Consider the following 23796-nt stretch of genomic DNA (forward strand, 5'->3'; position numbering starts at 1 on the left):
TTCATAATTAATATTTTCCAAAAACATTATAGATTTAATTCAAGTAATTATTCATGGAAATATTGAACCTCACAATTATTCAAAGTGGTTAGAAAATAGATCAACTTTTCATACTCTGAGTAAAAACTTCGTTCTGGTGGGAGTGAGTTTGAATAGTTTCTGTTTGAGCCTCAATCAAATGAAAGAAAACCAAAGCTCAGCTAAACACGCAAACGGCATCGGAACCTAATTATAACTTGCCTTTTAACCCCCTCATGAAATTGAACTCTACAAAGGGACTTGGTTTCACGCTCCATCTTTGGTTTCGTCTGCAGTTTCACGCTTCTGTTGATTGATAAATCAATTCGTGGACTGTTTTTTCCATGCTTGTGAGCGATGGTTCCAGGTCAATACGGGTTTCCCAATTTGTAGTGCGTTCTTTAACCCCCTAGCCGGCTGCAACACAATGCAGCGAAACAATAATTATCAATTAAATGATCTCATTATCTCTCCGCTAGATGATGGCATCGTTTTTCGTCACACATACACACGAAGTATGTGACGTCACAACCGCAAAGCATAAAACCTAATTGGCAGCGGGTGCTAACGATGATTGAGTGTCATAATACGCGTTAAGTTTGGTTCTCCATGCGTGCCGCACGATGCGACCGAGATAGATTCTGTATATATGTGTAGACGAGTTTAACCAACTAAAAAACAGCTAATAGACCACCCGATGGGGAGAGTATGCTGTTGAATGAATATTATACCACCAATTAATTTGTTAATTAACCCATCGGGGTTGCAGAGCTCGGGCTGAAATTTGTTTATCATTTTATCTGCTGTTACAAGCAAGTTTACATGTTCTCGAGCACGGGATTTCAGCATCCCCGGCTGGGCAGGTCACTGCTAACTATTTCAATTAGATTCATAGACCAAGCGGTTGACGTTGACGGAGCAAAATTCGGTTGGAACCGTTTTTATTAAAGACGTTCCCGTAGCAATAAAGATACAAACGTTCAAACGATCCTACAACTAACTAATGACTATTTCAATTTCTTATGACACATGAATCGTACAATAACTTTAACGCTATGCGAAGGTTAATTTGCCTTAACCTTTACCAAGTCACCAACTTTTTTAGTTCGACATTTTGCACTTTTTTGTTTATACATTGATGGAGATGTTATTATTACAGCACTCTGAATCAAAGCAGTATAAATTACTACGGTAGCAGCAGTCCTGAACTTAAATTAATAACATGCAATTTAGAGCTGGATGGAATTAGAAACATGAGAAATCTATCCGTTTTGGTTTTATTTAGAAACAGCGAGTAAAAGGGAAGACACTAGCAGAACGATCCAAAGTCCGAATGAAGTTTGGCTGGTGGCTCCGTTGTAGCAAACCTTCCTCACAGACAACGTGGACAGATTACGTCGTTTTAGTAGGTTCCGTATGCTGTAATTTTCCTGCGGAAATTGGATAATGCGATTAGTTCTGTGAAACCATTGCGAAATCCACGAATTGTTACTCACTTCAGGAGACAATCCCATATGCTGTCGAGAGAGCACCACTGAAAATAATTGTCCTCCGGGTAAACTTTGACAGAACGTCAACACCAGCTGATTGTTGATGGCTTTCAGGACCTGAACCGTGCCGGTGAACTGCATGTACGAAAGTTGAACCATCGAACCTGCCTGAGGAGAGGACGAGATCCAAAATCCTGGTCGGCTATTGTTATATCGCAACGTATATTCCAACGTGTGATCTTTTTCATCCCAAATGAGACGCATATAGCGAGTGCTCGACTGGTGCTGCCGGTAGTGATGCTGCTGGTATCCCTCGCGGTTTTGATAACGACGGTTTCCGTAATCCTCCGTACTTCCATACTGACCTCGATCGCCCGGGTAACCGAACGATGTACCGTACCGTACATCCGGCCCTTGTTCTCTATATGGACGTTCGCTGGTCGGAGTCTAGAAGAAGAAGAAGAACATTTAAATGATTCTTGGAAATAAAATTCGCTATACCAACCGAGTTGGTGATGTCAGAAAGATGAATCACAACACACGTATCGTAGATCGATTCCCCATCCTCACTGCCAAGATGGGTTATCACTTCACTACCGTACCAAAGGCCCATTATCTACAAAGAAAAGACAAAGTTAGATCGTGGTGTTCGAGATACGACCGGTTTGTTGATCTAACACTATGGCTAGTCAAACTTTAGTTTATGTGTTTTTAAATTAATATAATCGTGGTTTTGACTTCCATTTTAATTATATTAAAGCTTTAACGCTTTAACCCATTTTTATAGTAAAAATCCTTTTCTTTGAACAAACTGTTTGAGCATGACACTTTTTTATATTTAACCTATCCAATGACGTATAGATGATTGCAATCCATCATGAGGTTGAAGAGATATAATGTTCACAATCTAATGTTATAAACGTGGCGGTTACGTTTTTGATTACCCAGACTATAAAAGAGACATAGTCTTACATCACAAAACAGACCCAAAGTTGTGATGCAAATGTTTGCAAGTATTTATATGTTTAGTGCAGTTTCTTGTCCCCTACTTTCAAGGTCCGGCTATCAACGCAGCACAATTGAGGGTCTGATTCATACATACACTGGATTCTCTTTTTACGCGATTCATGCGTGCGCGAAAAAAAGAATCGCGTAAAAAAAATCGCGTAATTTTGAACAAATCGCGTGAAAAAAAAATCTCGTAATTAGAAGCAAATCGCGTAAAAATAGGACACGTCGTTACAAAATCTTTCGCTATGTGGTGTTTGTGTGTGTGTGTTACATCTTGGCTTATGAACAATATTTACCATGTCACATATCGCGTAGTTTCAAGAAAATCGCGTAAAAAAATCGTGTAAAATAAAATAACGTGAAAAAAGTCGCGTAAATACAGAATTCAGTGTACTCTACACCGGAAAGAAGGGTGTGCGAAAGCAAGCCAGCACTCGTTTCGTTTCCCAGCGCAAGTAATATTGCTATCCGATCTGGAGCGCATTTTGTTCTATTCTGGATACAATTAGAGCATTCATTTGCTGCTCGCTTGGAACGAAATGGAGAACAACCGTACAACACCATACCTAGTTATGATGTTTGCACAGAGATGACCCATCGTCGAGCGAGAGATCACACTGGCAAATTGGATCGGTTATGACTCAATTTCTGGCCAGAACGAATTCCGATTGACCCGAATGATCGGTAGTATTAGCTAAGGTTGTTGATCAACAACCGTAGGAAATAACATATTTGAATGATTACTAACTAGTCTTTGACATCATTTGCTGTGGGGTTCGCCACAGAAGGCAGAATCACGAAAGGCAGAAGCACGAAAGGCAGAATCATGAAAGGCAGAACTCTATGACCGTACACACAAGGCAGAATATTTCAAAAGGCAGAATTTCGAAGAGCACGAAAGGCAGAATCACTGGTAGCAAAACCTGACTCACGATAGCCAAGTGCGTAATGAAATTGGTGCGAATCCTGGTCACGGTATTAAAGCTGCTACTCTACCTTTATTATTTAATTATAATATTATTATAATAAATAATTATAATAATATTATTTGGTAACCAGACATAATAACTGTTCACTATCAATGATCACTTTTGATGTGAGATGCAAATCAAGCCTAATTATTAGATCCGAAACGCGCAAACTGGTTTGGCTCAGATCCTAAAGAGTCTCACGGCATCGCGGAGAAAAATATAACTTACACTAGTCTCAACGGCTTGTTGATTATAATTAACATAAAACAATTCATGCGGCGAAGACGCATAATCGAGGGCAAGGAACCGAGGCGGTACAAAGCCGCCGTGGTTTCCACGGTCCGAGCCGGCCGCCGACCCGCCGTCGGAAGCGGCGGCCTCTCGCATACAAACAACTGATCTACTGGTTTTCCAGGATTATTCAAACAGGTTTTCTTTCCCTTAGTTAAGTCCGAACGAGCGGTAGCGAGTAAGGACAGCATACACTTGGACAATAGAGTCGGCCAAAGGCCGCGAGTGTGTGTTGTTAAAAAAATAAACCATTTTTTGATTCTGCCATTCGTGCTTTTTTTGATTTTAAACAATATCGCACGCTTAGCCTTGGGGCTAATAGCGGTCTCGATCAACTAGATTAGTTGAGAGAATTCGTTATCGATATTGTTTTTAGCACATTTTGCATGTGTAGGATAAGTAAGACGATACACCGTGCCCCAGTGCTGAGTCGAGAAAATTTCCAGCTCGAAAAGATCCTCGACTCGATCGGGAATCGAACCCGATATCACAGCCGTGTGGGAGAGCTAACCGACCGACATCGCTAACCACAGAGCCACGGGGACCACCTTTTTTTTTTGATTCTGCCATTCGTTATTCTGCCTTATGAAATATTCTGCCTTTCGTAATTCTGCTTTTCGTGATTCTGCCTTTCGTGATTCTGCCTTTTGATTTTCTGCCTTTCGTAGGAGACCCTTTGCTGTGCATGTGTGTGTCATTTTCATTCAAATTTATCAGATATGACTGACCCGACCCCTGCAACATTGGTGCCAAATGAAAACTCCCATAGGTCACACGGATTCAGCTATAAGCCCATTTCACACTACTTAGAAAATCGATTTGGAGCAATTCTAAAAATGATTTTGAAACGTCCTTCTTGGTTTGGTACACTCGATTTACATAGACTAATTGGTGTTGAAACATTAGAAGTTATATCAAACTAGCTGACCCGGCAAACTTCGTCTCGCCCATTTTTGGTTTAATTTAATAATTTAAAACTTTTCAAATTCATTGATTCCTTGCGATTTGTTTATAGTCTGCAAATGCTCGACGAATCGGCCATAGAATATGATCAAAGTCAAAAGGCAAAAAATGATTGGTTTTTTCGAAATGACAACATCCTCGACTTCTGGCTTCTGTACATCACCTCTAATCTGAAAATATCCATATTGAGTGGTATTCGATCATTTTCAGCTGTTTTTTCTGGCATCAATCTGATTCCGGAAATACCAATATTGGTAGGTGTTCAGTAATTTTGTTGTTTTCCAGAAACTGAAAGTGGTTATCTTTGAATTCTAAAGAGTGTCAAGGGACAATACTTGGCTTCTATGCATCCTCTCGATTACGGAAACATCCATTATAAGTAATATTCGGTCTTTTTCGGCGTTTTTTCCGAAGCCGGAAGTCGCTATATTGGATGTCAGAATGGCATTTGGAGACAGTTTCTGGCCCTGAGCGTCATTCTGGTTAAAGAAACACCCATATTTGGTCATTTTCGGCTGTTTTCCAGAAACCAAAAGTCGCCATCTTACAATTCATAATGGTGTTTATGGTAAATTTCTAGCTTCTGATTCCGGAGATACTCATAGTGGAGTCATCTTGGATTTCAAAATGGCATTTAAAGAAAATTTCTGACCTTTTGCGTCATTCTGGTTAAAGAAACACCCATATTGGGTGGTATTTGGTCATTTTCGTATGTTTTCCAGACACCGGAAGTCGCCATCTTAGAATTCAAAATGTTGTTTGAGGTCGACTTGTGGCTTCAGTGCACCATTACGATTCCGGAAATACCCATTTTAGAAACCGGAAGTTTCCATCTTAAATTTAAAAATGGCGTCTGGAGTCGAGCTTTGGCTCCTTTGCATCGACCCGATCATTGTAGGCTGTTTTCCGGGAAACCTGGTTAAAATATCTGTTAAGCTTGTATGGGAGACCTGCCTCCCCTTCCAGAGTACGGAGGAGTATCAAACCAACATAGAAATTTGTAGGAAACCCCACCCTTCCAGAAGACGGAGGGGTGTCAAACCATTATGGACATATTCGTTATCCCTAAAAATATTCACCTGCCAAATTTGGTTCCATTTACTTGGTTAGTTCTCGGGATGTGCAGAAATTTGTATCTAATTTGTGTGGAACCCCTTCCTTCCAGAAGAGGGAGGGGTCTCGAACTATCTTAGTCACCTCTCTCGGCCCCTAAAACCCCTATATACAATATTTCCTGCCGAACGGTTCAGTAGTTTCTAAGCCTATATGGATCAAACAGACAGACAGAGCTGCATTTTTATATGTTAAGATTGTTTCACCGATCACCGTGACAGTAGCCATTAGTCGAGCGTACTTCTATTTCGGTGGTAGCTTTAAAAGGATGATTGTAAAATAACTGTCGAGAGTCTCCTGTTTAAAATTGCTGTCATATTATTGTTCTTCATTGCGCCTTCTGTGATCTCATTTCTCCGTTGTATGGAAATTCTATTTTCGTGAATTTTACCATTTTCCTTTGCATTTTCCTAATTTTCTCGCCGTAACAATTTGCCTTGGACACAGCCGAACACAACAAAACAAAGCCAGCTCAAATCAGACGCTTCGTTGAAAAGTTATGGGCGGTCGCACATATGTAACTTTATTTTATATATAAGAAGATGAAATTATTACCAATTTTCAACACAAATCGTTGCAATCCTCGATTGCTACGATAAGCTCTCTTTATAGTCAATAAGTTAGGAATTAAGTTAGTTGTAAGTTTATTTTCTTAATTGCCAAGTAGGTTTAAATCCCTACGAATGTTAAGTCCTAATTGCGAAAGCAAACAAATCCCAATAAATAAAATTACAGATTTCTAACAGTGTTGAGAAATCACCATTTGCGATTGGCCACAAAAACTCATTATTTACTAATATTTATCATAAATTCTCAAGCCAGGGCCGGATTTAGAAGGTGGGGGGCCCGGGGCAAATTTGTTTGTGAGGCCCTCTTTTCTTAAAACATTGAGAGGTAACGTTCTGGAATGTGACGAGGAAAAAAAGGTCGCCCCAGAACTAGGGGGCCCCTTTAATCGGGAGGCCCAGGGCATTTGCCCCCTTTGCTCCTCCTCAAATCCGGGCCTGACTTAAGCTACTACCCCCCTTTATAAAAAAAATCGATATGGAGCGATCATACCAAGGGCCGGTCGGCACCAACACGGAACCTCTCAGCCAACGCTCTTGAAGGAATTGGAAAATATTTTCAAAGTTGCCAGATTGAATGGTTACATTTAGAGTACCATTCAAGCCATTTTTAATTTAAAGAAGCGAGCTCAATTTAGGAAATCTTCTACTACACTCACCCCAATTACAGAAGACTTGAAAAGAATAGCTGTGGAATATGACGGTGCTTTAACACGTCAATTTTGTTCAAAATTCAAAAAAATTGGCATGACTATTGTCTACACTAGTTTGAATACCCAACTTAAAACAATATTGGGCTCTCCTAAAAACTCAATCGATGCACTGAACAAAGCAGGGGTTAACCAGAAGAAATCTGGAAATCCGTTTCAAAGATACCGGTAACCAACTCCTTCCTAAAAACCCTAGATTTGGTACAGCACAAAAACAACTACAGAATCTGACTACCTAATAATCTAATTAATCTTTAAAAACTGTTTTATGTTTTGAGATATCAACAGTCGGTTTCAATAAAAATCACTGATGAGCAACGCCGGAAACTTTGAACTAAGTCTATTATAATTTTTTCTCATTTGGTCAGCATTGGATCAATTTTAACTCTTCTTGTTGTGAGTGGTCAAAAATTAGTTAAATATTTTTTTGAATTTATTAAACTGTATATTAGCACAAGGGATGAAAATGTCATTCTCTAATCATTTGTAAACCATTACAGCTGTTGAATTTAAGGATTCTACGAGTGTATGATTGAATATTTTGGCTAGACTTACTAAACAATTACTACATGAAAATTTATTTGAAAGCATTCTCTGACAATCTGTTTCTGCCATTATTTTTCAAAAACTTTTTCTGTTTCTTAAGGCGACATCCATTAAACATGTCACTTTAATTCTCGAAACAGAACACAGCGCCTGTTGTACAAACAAGAAGTAGAATGTGGTATCCTAAACACGACCTCATGGTTGATGTAGAACGACATAAATTCATCTTCATTATCAGCAATCATCAATCTTCTTAGTTATATTCGTGCGCGACTGATAAGAATGAAACAGCTGTTCTTATGGACAACAATGGTTGCTAAAACCAATAAAACCGACGACGTAAAGGAGAGATTCTTTGAGATCCCTGAGAAAACGTATGAACGCACAAATCGGACGAGAGGAGTTCTTACGTCCCGTTATTGGTAGGGATAACCTTCGCTCCACCAGCAACGACAACGGCTTGAGGTTAGTGAACCTCGCCGCGGCCATCTTAGTACCTACCCATTTTACACGTCTGAACATTCGGAAGCACACCTGGAGACACCCCAATTGAGAGGCCTGCTCCCAGATCGACCACAGACTGATCGACGACCTCCGTATTTCAGACGTCATAGGCGTTCGGTCCTTCCGAGGGCCAAATATCGACTCGGATCACTATCTCGTGATAGGCAAGATTCGCGCCCGGCAGTCCAACGTATTTAAATCAAGATCGGCGAGGAAGATACAGCTAGACATCCAGAGGTTATCAGCGAAAGTAGTTGCTAAACCAACTGGTTCCCCAGCAGTAGAAGCACATCCATGATGCGGCCAACGTAACAGCGGGAGATGTAATAGGCATAACAACGGGAACCACGCATAGTGGGTGGCTCGATGCTGAGTATCGAGAGGAGACGGAAGTGGACAACCGGGCCTACGCACAGTGAGGCGACTTCATACAAAGGCTGGCCTAGCAAAAAAAATGTCGATAAATGCGACCAAAATATGGTATTTACATAATTTTGGGGTGCTGAACACGAAACTGGCGTCAATTTTTTAATTCCATATAAATCCAATTTTTAATGATTTTTTAGCACTTTTCCCCTTACTTTTTTATTTAATAAGATTATATGATCTTTCACCATCAGCAACGCCACTGGAAGTCCACCTCACTGAAAAAGATTACGTAGTTTGCTAAAATATAAATGTTGTTTTCCATTAAAATTGAAACAACATAGGTAATACAAACTAATTACAAATCTAAACCCTGATCTAATCCCTGGTTCAACAGTTGTTTTCTTCAATAGAAATATTACTTCATCTGGAAGTTTTTTACAATTACTTTTCACCTTTTCAAATAATTGTTAACTATTAGATCTGTGGAAATAATAAGATGATTGAATTTATCATGATTAGTATTTTTTTGACTATTTTTGCGAGTGAAATGTTCTCGGACATATTTAATCATTTAGTTACTCTTCTCTTGAGCTTCTTCGGTCATCCTTCCTGTAGATAGTATTGCAGTTTGATTCGTATTGCTGACCTGAAACATCGATTTGGTCTAACCTTATTTTTTTCTTGGTGGCTTCATACTGTGTTTCAAACCCAGATATTCGCCAGTGCTTGAATCCCAGCCGATATGAAATATAAATCATGCACTCAAAACAACGTATCCAACCTTGAAGCGAAGATATTCCGTAATTAACTAAATTTTGGGTGCAGTCATAACCGGCAAACTGCGGCAACAAAACTTGTAAGCTGCTTTTCTACAAAAAATACTGTTTTTGTTATTTTTTCAGTGTCAGGCATACTATGATCAAATTTTACAATATCTCATGAAAGAAATTTGTTTTGCACAGTATTTCGAACAACTTTCCCTTTGACGCAAAAAAAATCCAAGCTATCATTGCAAGCTTTGAAAATTCAAAAAAAATTTGGATTTAAGCACTTGAATGTTATAGCAAGAAAGGCAAAATATTATGAAAAAAAAAGTTTTCAAGCTGATGGCCAGCGATTCCCCTCTGTGCTACGCTAGGCCAACACGTTAGCAGCTAATCATGTGACGCGTCAGATGTACCGGGAGGCAACAGCAAAGAGGCTTCACCGCCGGAGGAAATGTGAACACTACGATCGCATACTCGCGGAGGCGGAGAATTGCTTCATCAGGCACGACATGAGGAGCTTCTATAGAACGATTAATGGAATCAGAAAACGTAACGTGTCAGTACCTGCCATGTGTAATTACAGGGAGAGGAACCTGCGTTCTAAGCAATATTTTGTATGTGGCGTGGAATGGTGAGGAGGGTCAAGTGGAATAGGATAGAAATTGGAGAGGACGGAAAGCTGTGGAGTCACTAACATTGGACGAGGTGAAATATGCTTGCAAAAAGCTGTAGAACCACAAAGCCGCTGGGAAGGACGGCTTACCGGCCGAACTTTTCAAAGTCGAGAGAGAGTGGCTGTGTAGTGCAATTCATCAGCCTACCCTAAGGGTAGGGTCTGAGGAACAACTAACTACGGACTGGTTGGAGAATACCATTGTGGTTTTCGAGTGAGACGATCTGCTACGAGCCAGATGTTCACCTTTAGATAGTTCTTCGACAAGGTTCAAGAACACAACTTGCATACACATCATCTGTTTATAGACTTTGCTGTTCAACATAAGTTTAGAAGGTGCAATACGAAGGGCAGGTGTGCAGAGGAGCGGCATCATCACTACGAAGTCCCACATATTGCTGATGTTTGCGGACGACATTGATAACATTGGTGGCAACGAGGTGAGCCGCGAGGTGAAGAGACGGATTGCGGCTGCAAATAGGGCTTATTACGAAATGTGCAGCCAACTTAGGTCCCGTAGCCTACAGATCCGTACGAAATTTGCACTCTACAGGACTCTATCCTCCCAGTGGCACATGAATCGTGAACGTGGAAGGAAGCCGATCGAAGAGCGCCTGGGGAACAGAATTTAGTTATTACGAAACAAGTTTCATGTATTGTATATCCGTAGAACATACGGAATAAAATCCTTTCGTGTCTTGTCAGAAAAGCCGGAGCCTAACGTAGTTGGTAACATCTACGCAAACTACGCTGTTGGTATGGATTCTAATCTGGCGTTTTCTACTGAAAATGCTGGATTCCTCTCAGAAAATTCATTAAATTCCATTAAAAATGTTAGAACGTATCAAAGCAAATCAAAGCCTTGCTGCTACATCCCGATTCGGAACTTGACCTTCTGTTTATTTATACACAGACGACTGTTTAGTGTACAGGACAATTACAGGGCTAGAGCTACGATCCTACTGACACTAACAGTCTCTCCCGAGCCGAGAATCAAACCTACGACGATTGGCTTGTTAGGCCAGCATCGTACATCGAGACCATCTGGGAGATATAACTTATCAAGAAAGACGATTAATTCGACATCACAGCAGCATTTGGAACTCCATGCTCTTATCTACCACCTGTCAACGTCAGTACGAACAGAATTTCGTTGTTCCCCAGCCACACAGCTGCAACACGCAACACGCAACAGCATAATAAACTATTGAGTAGCTGGGAGTAAGGCCCCTCCTGCTATCTGCTTGCTTCCGAAGCGAGAGAAATTTGATTGGCTTACTTCCAAGCCGTACCACGTGTTTTTTTTTTTGTTGCGTGGCTCGATGCTTTATCGGTCTAGTTTTGTTGTTTGCCAATACGAAATGTGATTCCTTTTTCGTATATTCGTATTACATGTGAAAAAAAGCTCTTGACGTCTTGCGAAACTGGGAAAATGGCATATCATCTAAAAAGGCGAAGCCTCTTACAACATGAATCTGCACGCAAAAGTTGGAGTGTGCGTAACCAGATCATTTATGAGCGAAATTAGCGCATTTACTGAATAAAATTGAAACCAGTACAACGCATGTGCGTTGGACATAACGCATTTGATGCTCTAGCGTATTTTGAATGTATTGCGCAGCTCCAAACCACTACACTTATAAAGCATCAACCGATGTTCAGAAGGTTGGCGTCGTTAAGACAGTGCAACCAGCAATCAATACTGATAAGTTGGGTACTGACTAAATTGAAGAAATTATTGTCTAATCGATTCACTTTCATGAATCAGGTCATTTGAAAACATCATTCAATCATTAACAATAAAGAAAAACATAAGATAAGTCCAAAACATTTTACATTAAATTATGACTCTAGTTTTATTTACATGCATTCGAATCTGCGTTACTGGCACCAGCGTCAATAACTTCCACGGCAACAAGGCTCGCTATTGGCTGTTTCGGTTGCTGACGATTTTTAGGGATGCACGAGGCGTTGATACGCACCGGCTCGCGAAAGTAAAGAACGGGTTTTTGAGCGTCTCGAAACTGATCGTTCGCCCGAAGCCGACTATTACCGAGACATTACGATTTTTGTGTATATGATACATATTCTGATTTTGATCTCTGTCAATGTATTCCTTGTACAACCTTTGCGTTATGCGTATCACGCATTGGTTGTGCGAAGTCAGAGCAAATTCTGTGCGAATTGAAAGGACACATTGGATGAATTAAGCTTGAACTTTTGCGTGTATATTCAACATCGCGAACCGAGAGCGAGATTTTCCAACTGATTTCTAGTTACCTTTTTCACTGATTAGATATGCTTAAATAAATTATACCAAAAGTTTGGGGAAAACTTTATCTGTCGCATTGACAATAGTGTTCCTTATTTGTTTGATATGAATAAAAATAAACATGGCACGTACGATTCAATAATATACCATCTATAAACTGGTTATAAACTAGTGATTGGTTGAATTCTACCAAACTAAACCAAAAATGATCGATTTGAAACCCAATTGTTTATTCCCTATTGAAAAGATACTCTGAGACAACCTTCACCTTTCGATCAAGACATTGGCGTTTAAAATCCGTTTAGTGGTGATAACATTACTTTTAAAAGGGCACATTTTCGGTACACTTTCCACCCTACTAAAGTAAAACATAATTTTAAGTCAAAATAAAAAAACATGCAGCTTATCAGTGATGAATTTCACGCGTTTTAAAAATAGTCTCCAAATGCTATAATCGGATATGTTTCAATAGCTTCAGATATGTCAAGTGAAACTTTGTTCGTCTCCATGTAATTTTCATCCATTTGGGGAATATGGACTGCTGATTTCTTGCAGCAACCCGTTTTGGAAGAATTATCTTTGGAGTTTTTATTTTGTCTAATTAGTAACAGTTCTATTATAAACCATTATCCCTCTCCTCCCTACAACATCAATCGTCGCCATTGCCTTAGCCCTTTCTCCCCATATATGCGTGACGCACTTAAAAAAATCCTTTTCAAAATTTACTGTCGGAGGACGTAGTTACATGTTAGAAAAGTTTCATTAGCATTCAATCGTTTTGTTATTCAGCATTGAAATACTCTATCAAGTTTTATCACAATCAGACTTTTAGTTTAAAAGGCAGGAACAAAATTATAAAGATATTACCCTCTTTTAGAGACCTCAACTTCAACTCTGAACAGTTGCTCATTCGTAGATATTTACATATGTGATTTCATGATATAAGTATCAAAACACCATTTAACAAGGATGTAAATTATCACTCGCGCTCATTTTTTTCGCAAGTCAATAGCTCATTTGATGAGCACATTCTTGAACAACTTTGTATGACAAACTTGAAATTCTCAAGTAGCACTACAACTTTGTCAAAAAGAGTATTAATTGTACTCAGACACCGGAGCCACGATAGCGCATTCTTGCAAATTATCGCGATAACCATCACGATCGGACACACAGCACTAATCATTTTAAATTCATTATATCACAAAAAAGACTCACTAGATCACTATGTGTGTCTCCTACAACGTTGTACTTGATACCCATCAAAAAATAAAGTAATGCACACTAAAAACTATATTTTTGAACATAACGTAAATGTCATGAAACAAAATAACAATTGAACTGAATGTTTCTTATAATTATTTTTACACAATTTTATTAAAGAAAGTAATGTGTATTTTTTGGATAATCAAACGATAAACGTAACTAGCCCAAGTTACTGTACAAAGTATAATCGAAATCGGAATCGATAAGTTGTAATAGGTATAAAAACAGAAATCACATTTCTCTTATATTTGCTACTACATATGAGCAATTCTCGCTGAAACCGTCCCACTGATGACATTAGGTCTTTCAAAAAGGATATATTCGTGTCTAAACGATTGGAAGTAGTGAAAAAATGAGAAAACCACTTTGGTTAGTTCATATTGATGGACCCCTCGGGCACAAATCGGTTAAATGGTTTTTACAAAAATTGATTTTTGAGCAATTCTTGATCTTTTAATTGATTTATTTCTCTTTAATTCGCCATTGAACCCCCTGCAACCAACACATCGTTTTAAAGAAGAATGATAGAGCTTTCATTTGAAGTAGAAAAAAATTGGTCGCGATCTTGGATCTCGCCGCCATCTTGGATTTTATCAGAAAAACGTGTTTTTGAGCAAGTTCACAACCACCGGTTCTAAATTTGACGACACCATTGAAAAGCTGAGAAAAAATGCTTTAAGATACATTCAAAACATTAGGTGAGCATTGAGTTTACCTTGTCATTCTGGTCACTTTTCAAAATCGACCTTCAAACAGTACAACGCATGACGCGCGGCCAATATTAAATCATGCTGAGCCTGTGGTGTGTGCTGTGTGTAATGTATGTTAGGGGCCATCCATGTTCCACGTGAACAGATTTTTGAAGATTTTGTTACAACCCCCCCTCCCCTCCCTTCCCCTCCCCCACAACTTCTCATATAAATTCTCAAAATTTTGTATGGACCGTCGACATCACACAGACCCCCCTCCCCAAAGTTTTTCACGTGAAATGTGGATGGCTCAATGCCTGTGTGACTTTGGGTCTGTTCACAAATTACGTAAAGCAAAAAAATCGTATCTTTGATCCCTTTTCACTGCATTCACATTGTTTATTTCTTCATCCCCTCGCTTCTCCTTGAGTGTAACGTAATTTATGATCAAGCTTCTCTACGATTTTTCTGCTAGAACAAAGTTCGGTTTCCTGTACAAAGGACAGTTTTCGCGTGTTTAGTAATCAAACAAATTAATGTTAGATGTTGTTTTTGCTACTGTTATATACTGTTGTTTTCATGCATTAAACTACTATCAACAAACTTAGGTATGGTATACCAAGGTATAGTATGAATCATGTGTATCCCGAGTAATCTGAAGAAGATTTGCGTATGCCAGCGTAAATAAAGTAAGAGTAGAATCATCACTTTTTTGATCCCTAGCTAATTCTTCGAAAAGGGTACGTTTGCTACCTAACGAAATTCAGCCAATTGATTAAAGGCCATTCAAAAATTACGGCGCGTGGGTGCACTTACAATCTGTGAACTAGGAATACGGACTGTCCACATCATACGCACACCACAGGCTCAGCATGTTGCGTCGATTTGATATTGAACGTGCGTCATGCGTTGAACTGTTTGAAGCTCGATTTTGAAAATTGACCATAATGACAAGATAACCTCAATGCTCACCTAATGTATTGAATGTATCTTAAAGCATTTTTTCTCAGCTTTCCAATGGTGATGTTAAATTTAAAATCGATGGTTGCGAACTTGCTCAAAAACACGTTTTTCTGATGAAATCCAAGATGGTGGCGAGATCCAAGATGGCGGCCAATTTTTTCCTACTTAAAATGAAAGCTCTATCATTCTTCTTCAAAACGACATGTTGGTTGCAGGGGGTTCAATGACAAATTCAAGAGAAATAAATCAATTAAAAGATCGAGAATTGCTCAAAAATCAATTTTTGTAAAAAACATTTAACCGATTTGTGCCCGAGGGGTCCAACAATATGAACTAACCAAAGTGGTTTTCTCATTTTTTCGCTACTTTCAATCATTTAGATATAAAAGTATCCTTTTTGAAAGACCTCATGTCACCAGTGGGACGGTTTCAGCGAGAATTGCTCATATGTGATGCGCGCTATATAAAACCTAAATTAATCCACCTAGTGGTGCAGAAACCTTTGTTATACTAACCATTACTTTATACATGTTTGGCCAGTCACTTACAAATCGTATACCATCATAAGTCCAATTTCAATAATAAATGAGATGAATTTGAAAGATAGTTTTCAGAGAGTTAACCAAAGACGATCATTGAATTAAAGCTTGACGTGGTTTTTGCAAATAATATGAATGTTATCACTGGAGTACATGAGTCTTATTTTTTCGATCACAAACCAATTTCTAAATGCTGGCTAGAAGTATTTTTTTTTTTAATCGAAGAGATAATCGAACGTGGGGAAACAGTAATAGATAACAATGATGCTGATTTCACACTAGAATAGCAAACATGTATGTTAATTTAATGCGGTTCTACTTATTCGCTTTATTTTCAGAAATCGCAGGACCTAGATTTATGAATCAGCATCAAGTTTTTTTACGAATTGAAGCAAACTTCTACAAACCTGCTCTCGAAATATAGTTTAGAATTATACAGGAAAAAAATATAGCTATTGATGAAAGTTGTCAATTCAATTCTATCTCCAATGCGTTATCTGAAAATGAAGGTTCTCCACGATCATTGAGAATTTTAGATTTTCAGAGTGTAGGCGAGAACATTATTGTTTTTGAAGGCCTAGGCTGTATGAAAAAATCCGAAATAAAGACTTTTTAAATCTTGCTGCGATAACGGGAAGTGCGATAACATGGATACTCTGTTTGCACTTAGTCTTAAATTAGAAAGCAATATTTATATCTTACATGAGCACATTGTATCATTCATAGAGATAAGTGACTTTTCACCTGCGCACACTAGAAAACGTGTATAGCCATGTAGAGTAGCTTTAACACTTTTTCCTAATTTTGCCGATTACGTTCACCAGCTACTTTAGATTCCTGGTCACAAATTTAATACATAAAATAAGTATTCAACTGAAAATTTTTCCAGCTGTTCAAAACGTAGCAATGCAAACAAAACAGCGATTTATTTGTGTTTTTCTCATCGGGTGGCACTAACAGATTCGTACGTAATACGTAGGTCTATACATCTTTGGTAAAGCTTTTCAAAATATCTGCATCTTTCATAATGTTACATGTGCAAACTGTGGGATCAGATTTTGCTACAATGCTTGGCTCCCGAAAGCTGTAAATGTTTCTTACTCTTCGCAAATTTAGGTTCAACGTACAATTTAGTATATATTTTATAAGAAGTGAGGACGGGAGCTTCGGAAGAAAAGGAGCTAAGTAAGCATTGCAGTTTCTTCTAAAATCTGGTTCAAATTTTCATGAAAAAGCTTAAGGGTAATTTATTTACAACAGTTAAGACGCACTACGAAGAGTGTAAAAATTATGAAAAGTTGTCCATGATTGTTGATTTCCTTTGAGAAATAAATAGCGATATGAAAAAAGAGGGATAGAGAAGAGGAAAGAGCAGTGAGAGAGAAAAATTATCCAGAAAGTAAAATATCCCATGTCTAAAATATACTTTGGTCAAAACTCTACAGTTCAAGCAACCAATAAAAGATCGCACTCAGTATGATTTTCAAAGATCTCTGGGGCTTTAATTTGAGCATGCGAACATTAAAATTGGAATAAGCGTTCTGTAAAGAGAGTTTTTTTTTTGTTATTTTTCTTTTTTGGGTTGATTTTGATATACTACACATATAAACAACATATTTACACATACATACGTACAGGCACACATACACAAACATACATAAATTGTTCAATTCGTCGATCTGAGTAAATTGTTATACAACACATGGCTCTCCGTGCCATCAATTTTGCCTTGAAAGTTAAATTTCTTATATAAAAAATACTCTTTGATCAACATTTTAAAATCTAAGCCACTAACCAAAAATCCACTCGGTAGCATTCTGGGGGAGCACAGTAGCTTTCGTTTGCGTATAAGATCATCAAAATCGGATATTAGTTAGTATTTTGCGGCACATACATACAGACAACATACATACACACACACATACATACACACACACACACACATACACACGAACAGACATTGCTCAGTTCGTCGAGCTGAGTCGAATGGTATATACGATTCGGCCCTCCGGATCATGGATCTATTTTTCGTTTTTCGACCGATTTTATAGCCTTTGTTTAGTATAACAAAGGTAAAAAGGATAACATAACATATTCAAAAGAAAAAAAAAATAATAAAATAATTCGTGCAATCGTCAATTCTTGTCTAAAACATAACTCTACACTCTATTTACAGAATAAAACCCTTATAAAACATTCGATCAGTGCGCCAATCAATTGATTGCTGAACCATCAATTGAAACAATTCGTACGTACGTAATTATCAAGCACTTTCATCTGCCGACATGAATACCATCAATGGATTATGCAAGTCTTCAATTAGATTTTAGAAAACAGCGATGAGACGATGATGCAACCCATTGTTCCAACAGATCCCCTGAAGACTGAGTGTTCATTGAAGTGCACCGAGAAGTTTACTCTGTACGTGCAAAGAGAGATGCAAATGCATCCGCTGAATTCAATCGAAATCAATCAGAGTAAGTAATACTCCAATGCTATTTCTGTGCTACAGTCAACAGCATTGTTAATCGGAATAAGTAATTATTGAATGCAGTAGAGAATTTTTATCTTTCTGCAATGCAGAGAGAAACCAACATCAACATACAACATCAATATTATTTTCGATCTTCATCTCATCAAAATTCCAACAATTCGCTTTTTGCATCATTCTCATAATCGCTCATATGCTAACAGTCTTCCTACTATCTCTTTTGAGCTTGATTAACGCTGCGGCCGCAGAAAAAACAACAACATTTTTGATCCAAACTGTTTGTCGGAACGGAACGCTTCAATTAAATATTTCTGCGTGAATAAATTTCACCGACAGGTTCCAATAAAGGGTTCGCAATGCTAGAACCATACAATCGCAGCAGACGTACTTGTTCGATGTCCAACCCAGTTTGCGGGTTCAAATCGGTACAGAATTGAGCAGCTGACGATGCCCGGTTCTCACTGGATGATGAATCATGAACCGTCAACCGGCTCCCGGTGACCATGTGCAGAACCAACAACAACAACCACTTCATCTCGTTGCACTCCGACAATCCGCTCCTTGTTTTTGCTGGAATCCACTGGACAAACAAATTGAGTCTTTCCACTCGGTGATCACCTTTAACCTTGTGAGCCCCCCAAAAATTTTGTCAAACAAACCGTAATGGTAATTCAAGCCTAATCGAATTAAGTTTCGTTCATTGCCCACCACGCTCTACGGCGCAAAATGTGTTACTGTTCCCGTCTACAGTAAACGGCTTTTTTAGAACCGAAACCCGCGCGTCTTTAATTTTGTGCGACCGAAACGTTCAAACTGCGACAGACGACTGACGGGACGATTTCAATCCACGGTCCTCTGGAGTTGCCTATACGGGTCCCCCTCGTCAGTCAGTACGTCGTAGTACTACATGCGGACCCATCGCATGCACACCAAACATACAGTGAACCCATCAGTTCCCAGTATGCTGAAAGTTTTCCCGCCACTTGACTGCGATCCGGTTTAACCCTTTTGCGGTCGTTTTTTTTTCGACCAACCACACAATATGAATCAACTGACTAAAACAATCTTAGTACTAACCTGTGGAAGTGTATTTTCGCATCTAAAACTCACCTCAAAAATTTACGGACACAGAACACAGAACGCCAAGGGTTAACGGTGATAATGCGCATGTGAAGAACTATTGCAAGGTTTCCCTCTTCGGTATACAAACTGGCAGTTGGTTGAATGCACATTTTGCAAACGCGATCGCGAGCCGTTTTACGATAGGACTGCTTTTGGCGACCTGCAAATGTTTATCGCTCGCTTCATTGACTGAGTGACAAATGTGAGACTTATGGGATGGGGAACTGAAAACGTGGAAAAGGATACCGAACCGAAAGGAACCAAATAATTGTGCACGTTTTTCGGGGGCAGAGTGCAGTTGACAATCTAAACTTGGAACTACACAAACAGGTTTGAGTTTTGTGAGTACTAAATATATGATTAAAAATTAGGAAATATCAGGTAAAAGTACTTAGCATAATAATCTTTGCACATAGCTTGTTCCAGAAAAAGCAGTTATTACTGCACTCTATGAAACATTGTTCAACTCATCTAGTCGAACTGATCTTTGTATTTTTCGCAATATATATAAAACGCTTCAAATCTTTATCAATTTTCAATATTCTAAATCTCTCTAATATTCATAATATTACGAATATTCTGATTACTCTTATTATTCCTAATATTCGGAATATTCCTATTTTCCTGAATATCCTTAGTATTATAATAATATTTTCAATATACCTTATATTCTCAATATCTGTCGTATCTTTTTAATATTTGTAATACAAACCCATCGCTTGTCTGCCATCTTTGTTGGTTGAGTATCGTACTTGATCAGAAGAATTGGTGTTCTGACGTATGAGAGATGACTTACAAGTTGTCACAGGTTAGATGGCTCAATCTCACCGTGGTTTACTATATGCAGATTCTTTTTGTTTATATTTTTGCTTTTTCGAACACGTCAGTATGAACACCGGTTGGTAACGCTTTACGATTAAGCAGATGTAATCAAGTGGATTATGTGAATTCGTGGAAAATATATGCATCTTCGAGGTTTTCAAGATCGCAATAATAGGTTAGCGATCAGCAAAAACTCCGCTCATGTATGTTTAGTGATTAGCGGCGCATATTTCTTCAGTTAGCGGGTTGGCGATAAGCGGCGCTGAATAGTTAGTTAACGGTGTTCACTACAGCTTTTTATCTTCAAAAATGCAATAGACTAAGTTGGTAAAACTGCAGAATAAAAAGTTAAAAATGCAATACTTCAATTCCACTAAATCATCATAGATTGTTGTGTCTATTGTTAAGAAGACTACCTCTAACGTCAGGCAGCAACTGTTATATAATATTCACGATATCTCAAAATAAAAAATTCAGAGCTGTCATAATAATTGAATAATGATAATGTCACTGAAAATCATGCTTACAATTTGAATAAGAACATTTACCAGCATTTCCAACTCAAAATGCAAAAAAAAGCTGTGTTTGAATCGACTTTCGAAAAACATTAAATTAAAGATAATAAATCGTTTCAAAATAACAAAAAAAAAACAAAGTTGTAGAACTAAAATATGCTCTGAGGAAAAGAGCATTTAAATTTGGAACCTAGCATGTTGTTCAAGAAAAATTTGCACAAACTTTTTTAATTTTTTGAAAGGTTCAAAATTTACCATTCCTCAAGCAAAAAAAATTTTGAATGAAAATAAATATACTTTAAAAAATCTTGATTTATTTATACTTAACAAAATAACTTAAGATAAATCATAACGAGTATACTATTTCCGCATTATTGTCTTCAAAATGACATAAAAGTTTATTTTTCCAGTCTCGTTATAGTCAATTTTATACTCGTTTTGCTTTTCATAACTGTAAATTCTTATATTTGAAAAAAAAAGATTTGTTTGAAAAAAAAAATGAATTAATCCACCTGGCGGTTATTATTATTTGTTAAAATTGGTTTACCCGAACATTTTAATTTAAAAAAAAATACACCTTAATAATTTCTGCTGGATATAATTTTCACTCTTCACAATAGCCAACAACAGCACAACTATACCGCACATTCAAAACTTAACATTCACACACAAACGAACAAACATTGACACAAACACATGCAAATATCATTTAAATAAATATGTTTCAAATGAACCCCACAAAAAAATCAGATAACTATCTCTGGTTGCCAGAATACATCCTACAATAGCCAAAAATTGCCATTCAGTTCAGCAAAGCAGCCTTAAGTGACCAAATATCATCCATTATGAGTATTGCGGAAGCGGTGTACCCAGAGGTCAGAAATCAACTTAGGATACCATTTTAAATTTCTAGATAGTAGCTTCCGGTTTCTGGAAAACAACCCAAAAGGGACCAACATTATCCAATGTGAGTTTTTAGGGGTGAAGATAGTGAATTAACTCCAGAATAGCCATCTTCCGGTGATTCTTTGTGCAATTTCACTAACATCATGGAGGAGAAACTACGAAATGTGCGATTGTTCAAGCTCAAGCTCAGAAAATTGGTGAAGCAAAAATTTTATTAAATATACATGTAATGATTAGTCGCCACTTTTTAATTTCTAGAACATTATTGCACCTATCTTCTTTTATAACATACACATTTTTTTTACCGAACTCAGAAATCTTTTCAACATCTCAGCCATCTAGCCTCTAATCTAGCCAGTAATCTGTTCGGTAAATCATTTGCTTGACGAGCATTCAGTATTTTTTCATTGTCGCTGAAACGTCAAATAAAGAAGATAGCTCAGCAAAAAATACAAGGCGTTTGTAAAAAATTACTGCATAAGTCAGTATTCACAGAGCTGACGATTCGTCATAAATTTACAAGCGTTCTGCAAAATGCACTTGAGCTTTTTCCCAATTTTAATATAGATAAACATAAATGTAACTATTCCTGAAGTTTCTCTTGCAACTGTTGATTAATTTCATACAGGTATTTCGGATTGTTTAGGTCATTATACTGATGTTTCCAGCACATTTGACTTAAACTAGTACGCGAATGTAGACTTTTTAATCAAGGCTTTGAGTAAATTAATCTAATGTTTCACGATTTCGATTTTTAATTTTTGTTTTTTTTTTGTCGAAATGACTAGTAAAACACTCTAAAAACAACACAACCACGAAACTTTTCTGAGAATCTTAAATGGCAGACTTTTGATGTTCGAATTTGTTTTGGCAGATGTAGAAATTTACCAAATAGAATAGTAAAAAACATAAAAAGTTCAATAACCAATTGAAGCTTTTCTAGCAACATCTAGATAAGTGCTGATACATCGTTAAATATTTACTGAACTATAAAAAGATGCAAAAAATATTTTAGTTTATTGAAGAGATCAGCAATGCTTTTGCTGAATTCGTCAAGTGAATTTCATTGCGAAAAAATTAACATCAGTAATTATTCAGGGAACTTACAGAATGATCAGGAAAATTTCTAGTTTACTGAACGTGACCGTAATAAAAATTACAGAACAATTATGTAAAAATTCAGTTCTTATAAAAAATTCAAAAACATTACCGTAAAGAATATTTGCGTTCGAAAAGTTCTTGCAGTTTTCCTACCTTCTTTCATTTGTTTTATTTTTTTAGAAGTTTTGGGGCATAGAAAAAACGTCGTTCCTATGTGCAGCAGGAGACAGGCGAGTACGATGTAATGTTAACTTGTAACGGCACCAGAAAGGTGCTTTTGGTGAATAAATACGGGTCATTTCATTCTGAATGACCGAGAAAATACACAAACTTAACATCGACCATCACCGATTTTGCTTAAAGTTGGGAGAATTAAAAATAAACTGGAAAATTTGTGTAGAAGTAATTTGGAGTGTATTGTTTACACTATATTTTTATCGCTCTCTGTTTTTAGAAAATTGGAAAAAATGCTGTTATCCGAAAAGCGATGTCGCGAATTGTTTTTACGCAAGCACCTGGAAAATCAATGCTCTCATCGGAACATCGGAAAAAAAACTCGGACTCGTGCAGTCAACAGTGACGCGTGTGATTCAGATCAGATGGATGTTCCATTAGTGATCAGGGTCACAAGCGTGTTGTGAAAGCGTTTACGCGGAATCCCAATGCTTCGATCAGGGATGTGACCAAAAAGTCGCTATGGCAAGCGATCTGCTCATGTGGCAAAAGGAGTGCGCCGTTCGTGACTACCGGGACTGTAAACGGATAGATCTGCCTCAAGGAGTGTCTATAGAAGCGTCTGCTTCTTCTGTTGAAGTAACACGATCTTCTGGCCGGTTCTAGCTACGTTCCACCATTCAAATTATATCCTGCCAACGGGATCACTTTCGTACCAAAGGACATGAAGCCCCTCAACGCACCGGAACTAAAGCCTACCGAAAAATACTGAGCTATTATGAAGCAGGCACTACGAAAGCATCCCAAGGAGGCTAAATTTGAGGAGGAAAGAAAGAGGAGAAAAGGGTTTCCCAGGGTTTGCCCAGGGTTTCCGTGTAGAAAAAGCTGCAGCCATATGTTGTACATAACCTAATAGGTAGAGTTAAGCGTAGAGTACGGTTATG

General features: G+C 37.9%; 1 protein-coding gene across 1 annotated transcript; it reads right to left on the reverse strand.

Moving 5' to 3' along the window:
* Positions 1-922: 922 nt before the first annotated feature.
* On the reverse strand, positions 923-19054 carry LOC129732138 (uncharacterized). The gene is made up of 4 exons (XM_055692687.1): positions 18601-19054; positions 2014-2124; positions 1515-1955; positions 923-1448 (listed from the first exon to the last, which is right to left on the reverse strand). The coding sequence occupies exons 1-4, from the start codon at positions 18745-18747 to the stop codon at positions 1296-1298; spliced, it is 852 nt and encodes a 283-aa protein (XP_055548662.1). The 5' UTR covers positions 18748-19054; the 3' UTR covers positions 923-1295.
* Positions 19055-23796: the final 4742 nt, after the last annotated feature.

Source organism: Wyeomyia smithii, chromosome 3 (genome assembly GCF_029784165.1).
Source record: "Wyeomyia smithii strain HCP4-BCI-WySm-NY-G18 chromosome 3, ASM2978416v1, whole genome shotgun sequence".
In the NCBI taxonomy this organism is placed as follows: domain Eukaryota; kingdom Metazoa; phylum Arthropoda; class Insecta; order Diptera; family Culicidae; genus Wyeomyia; species Wyeomyia smithii.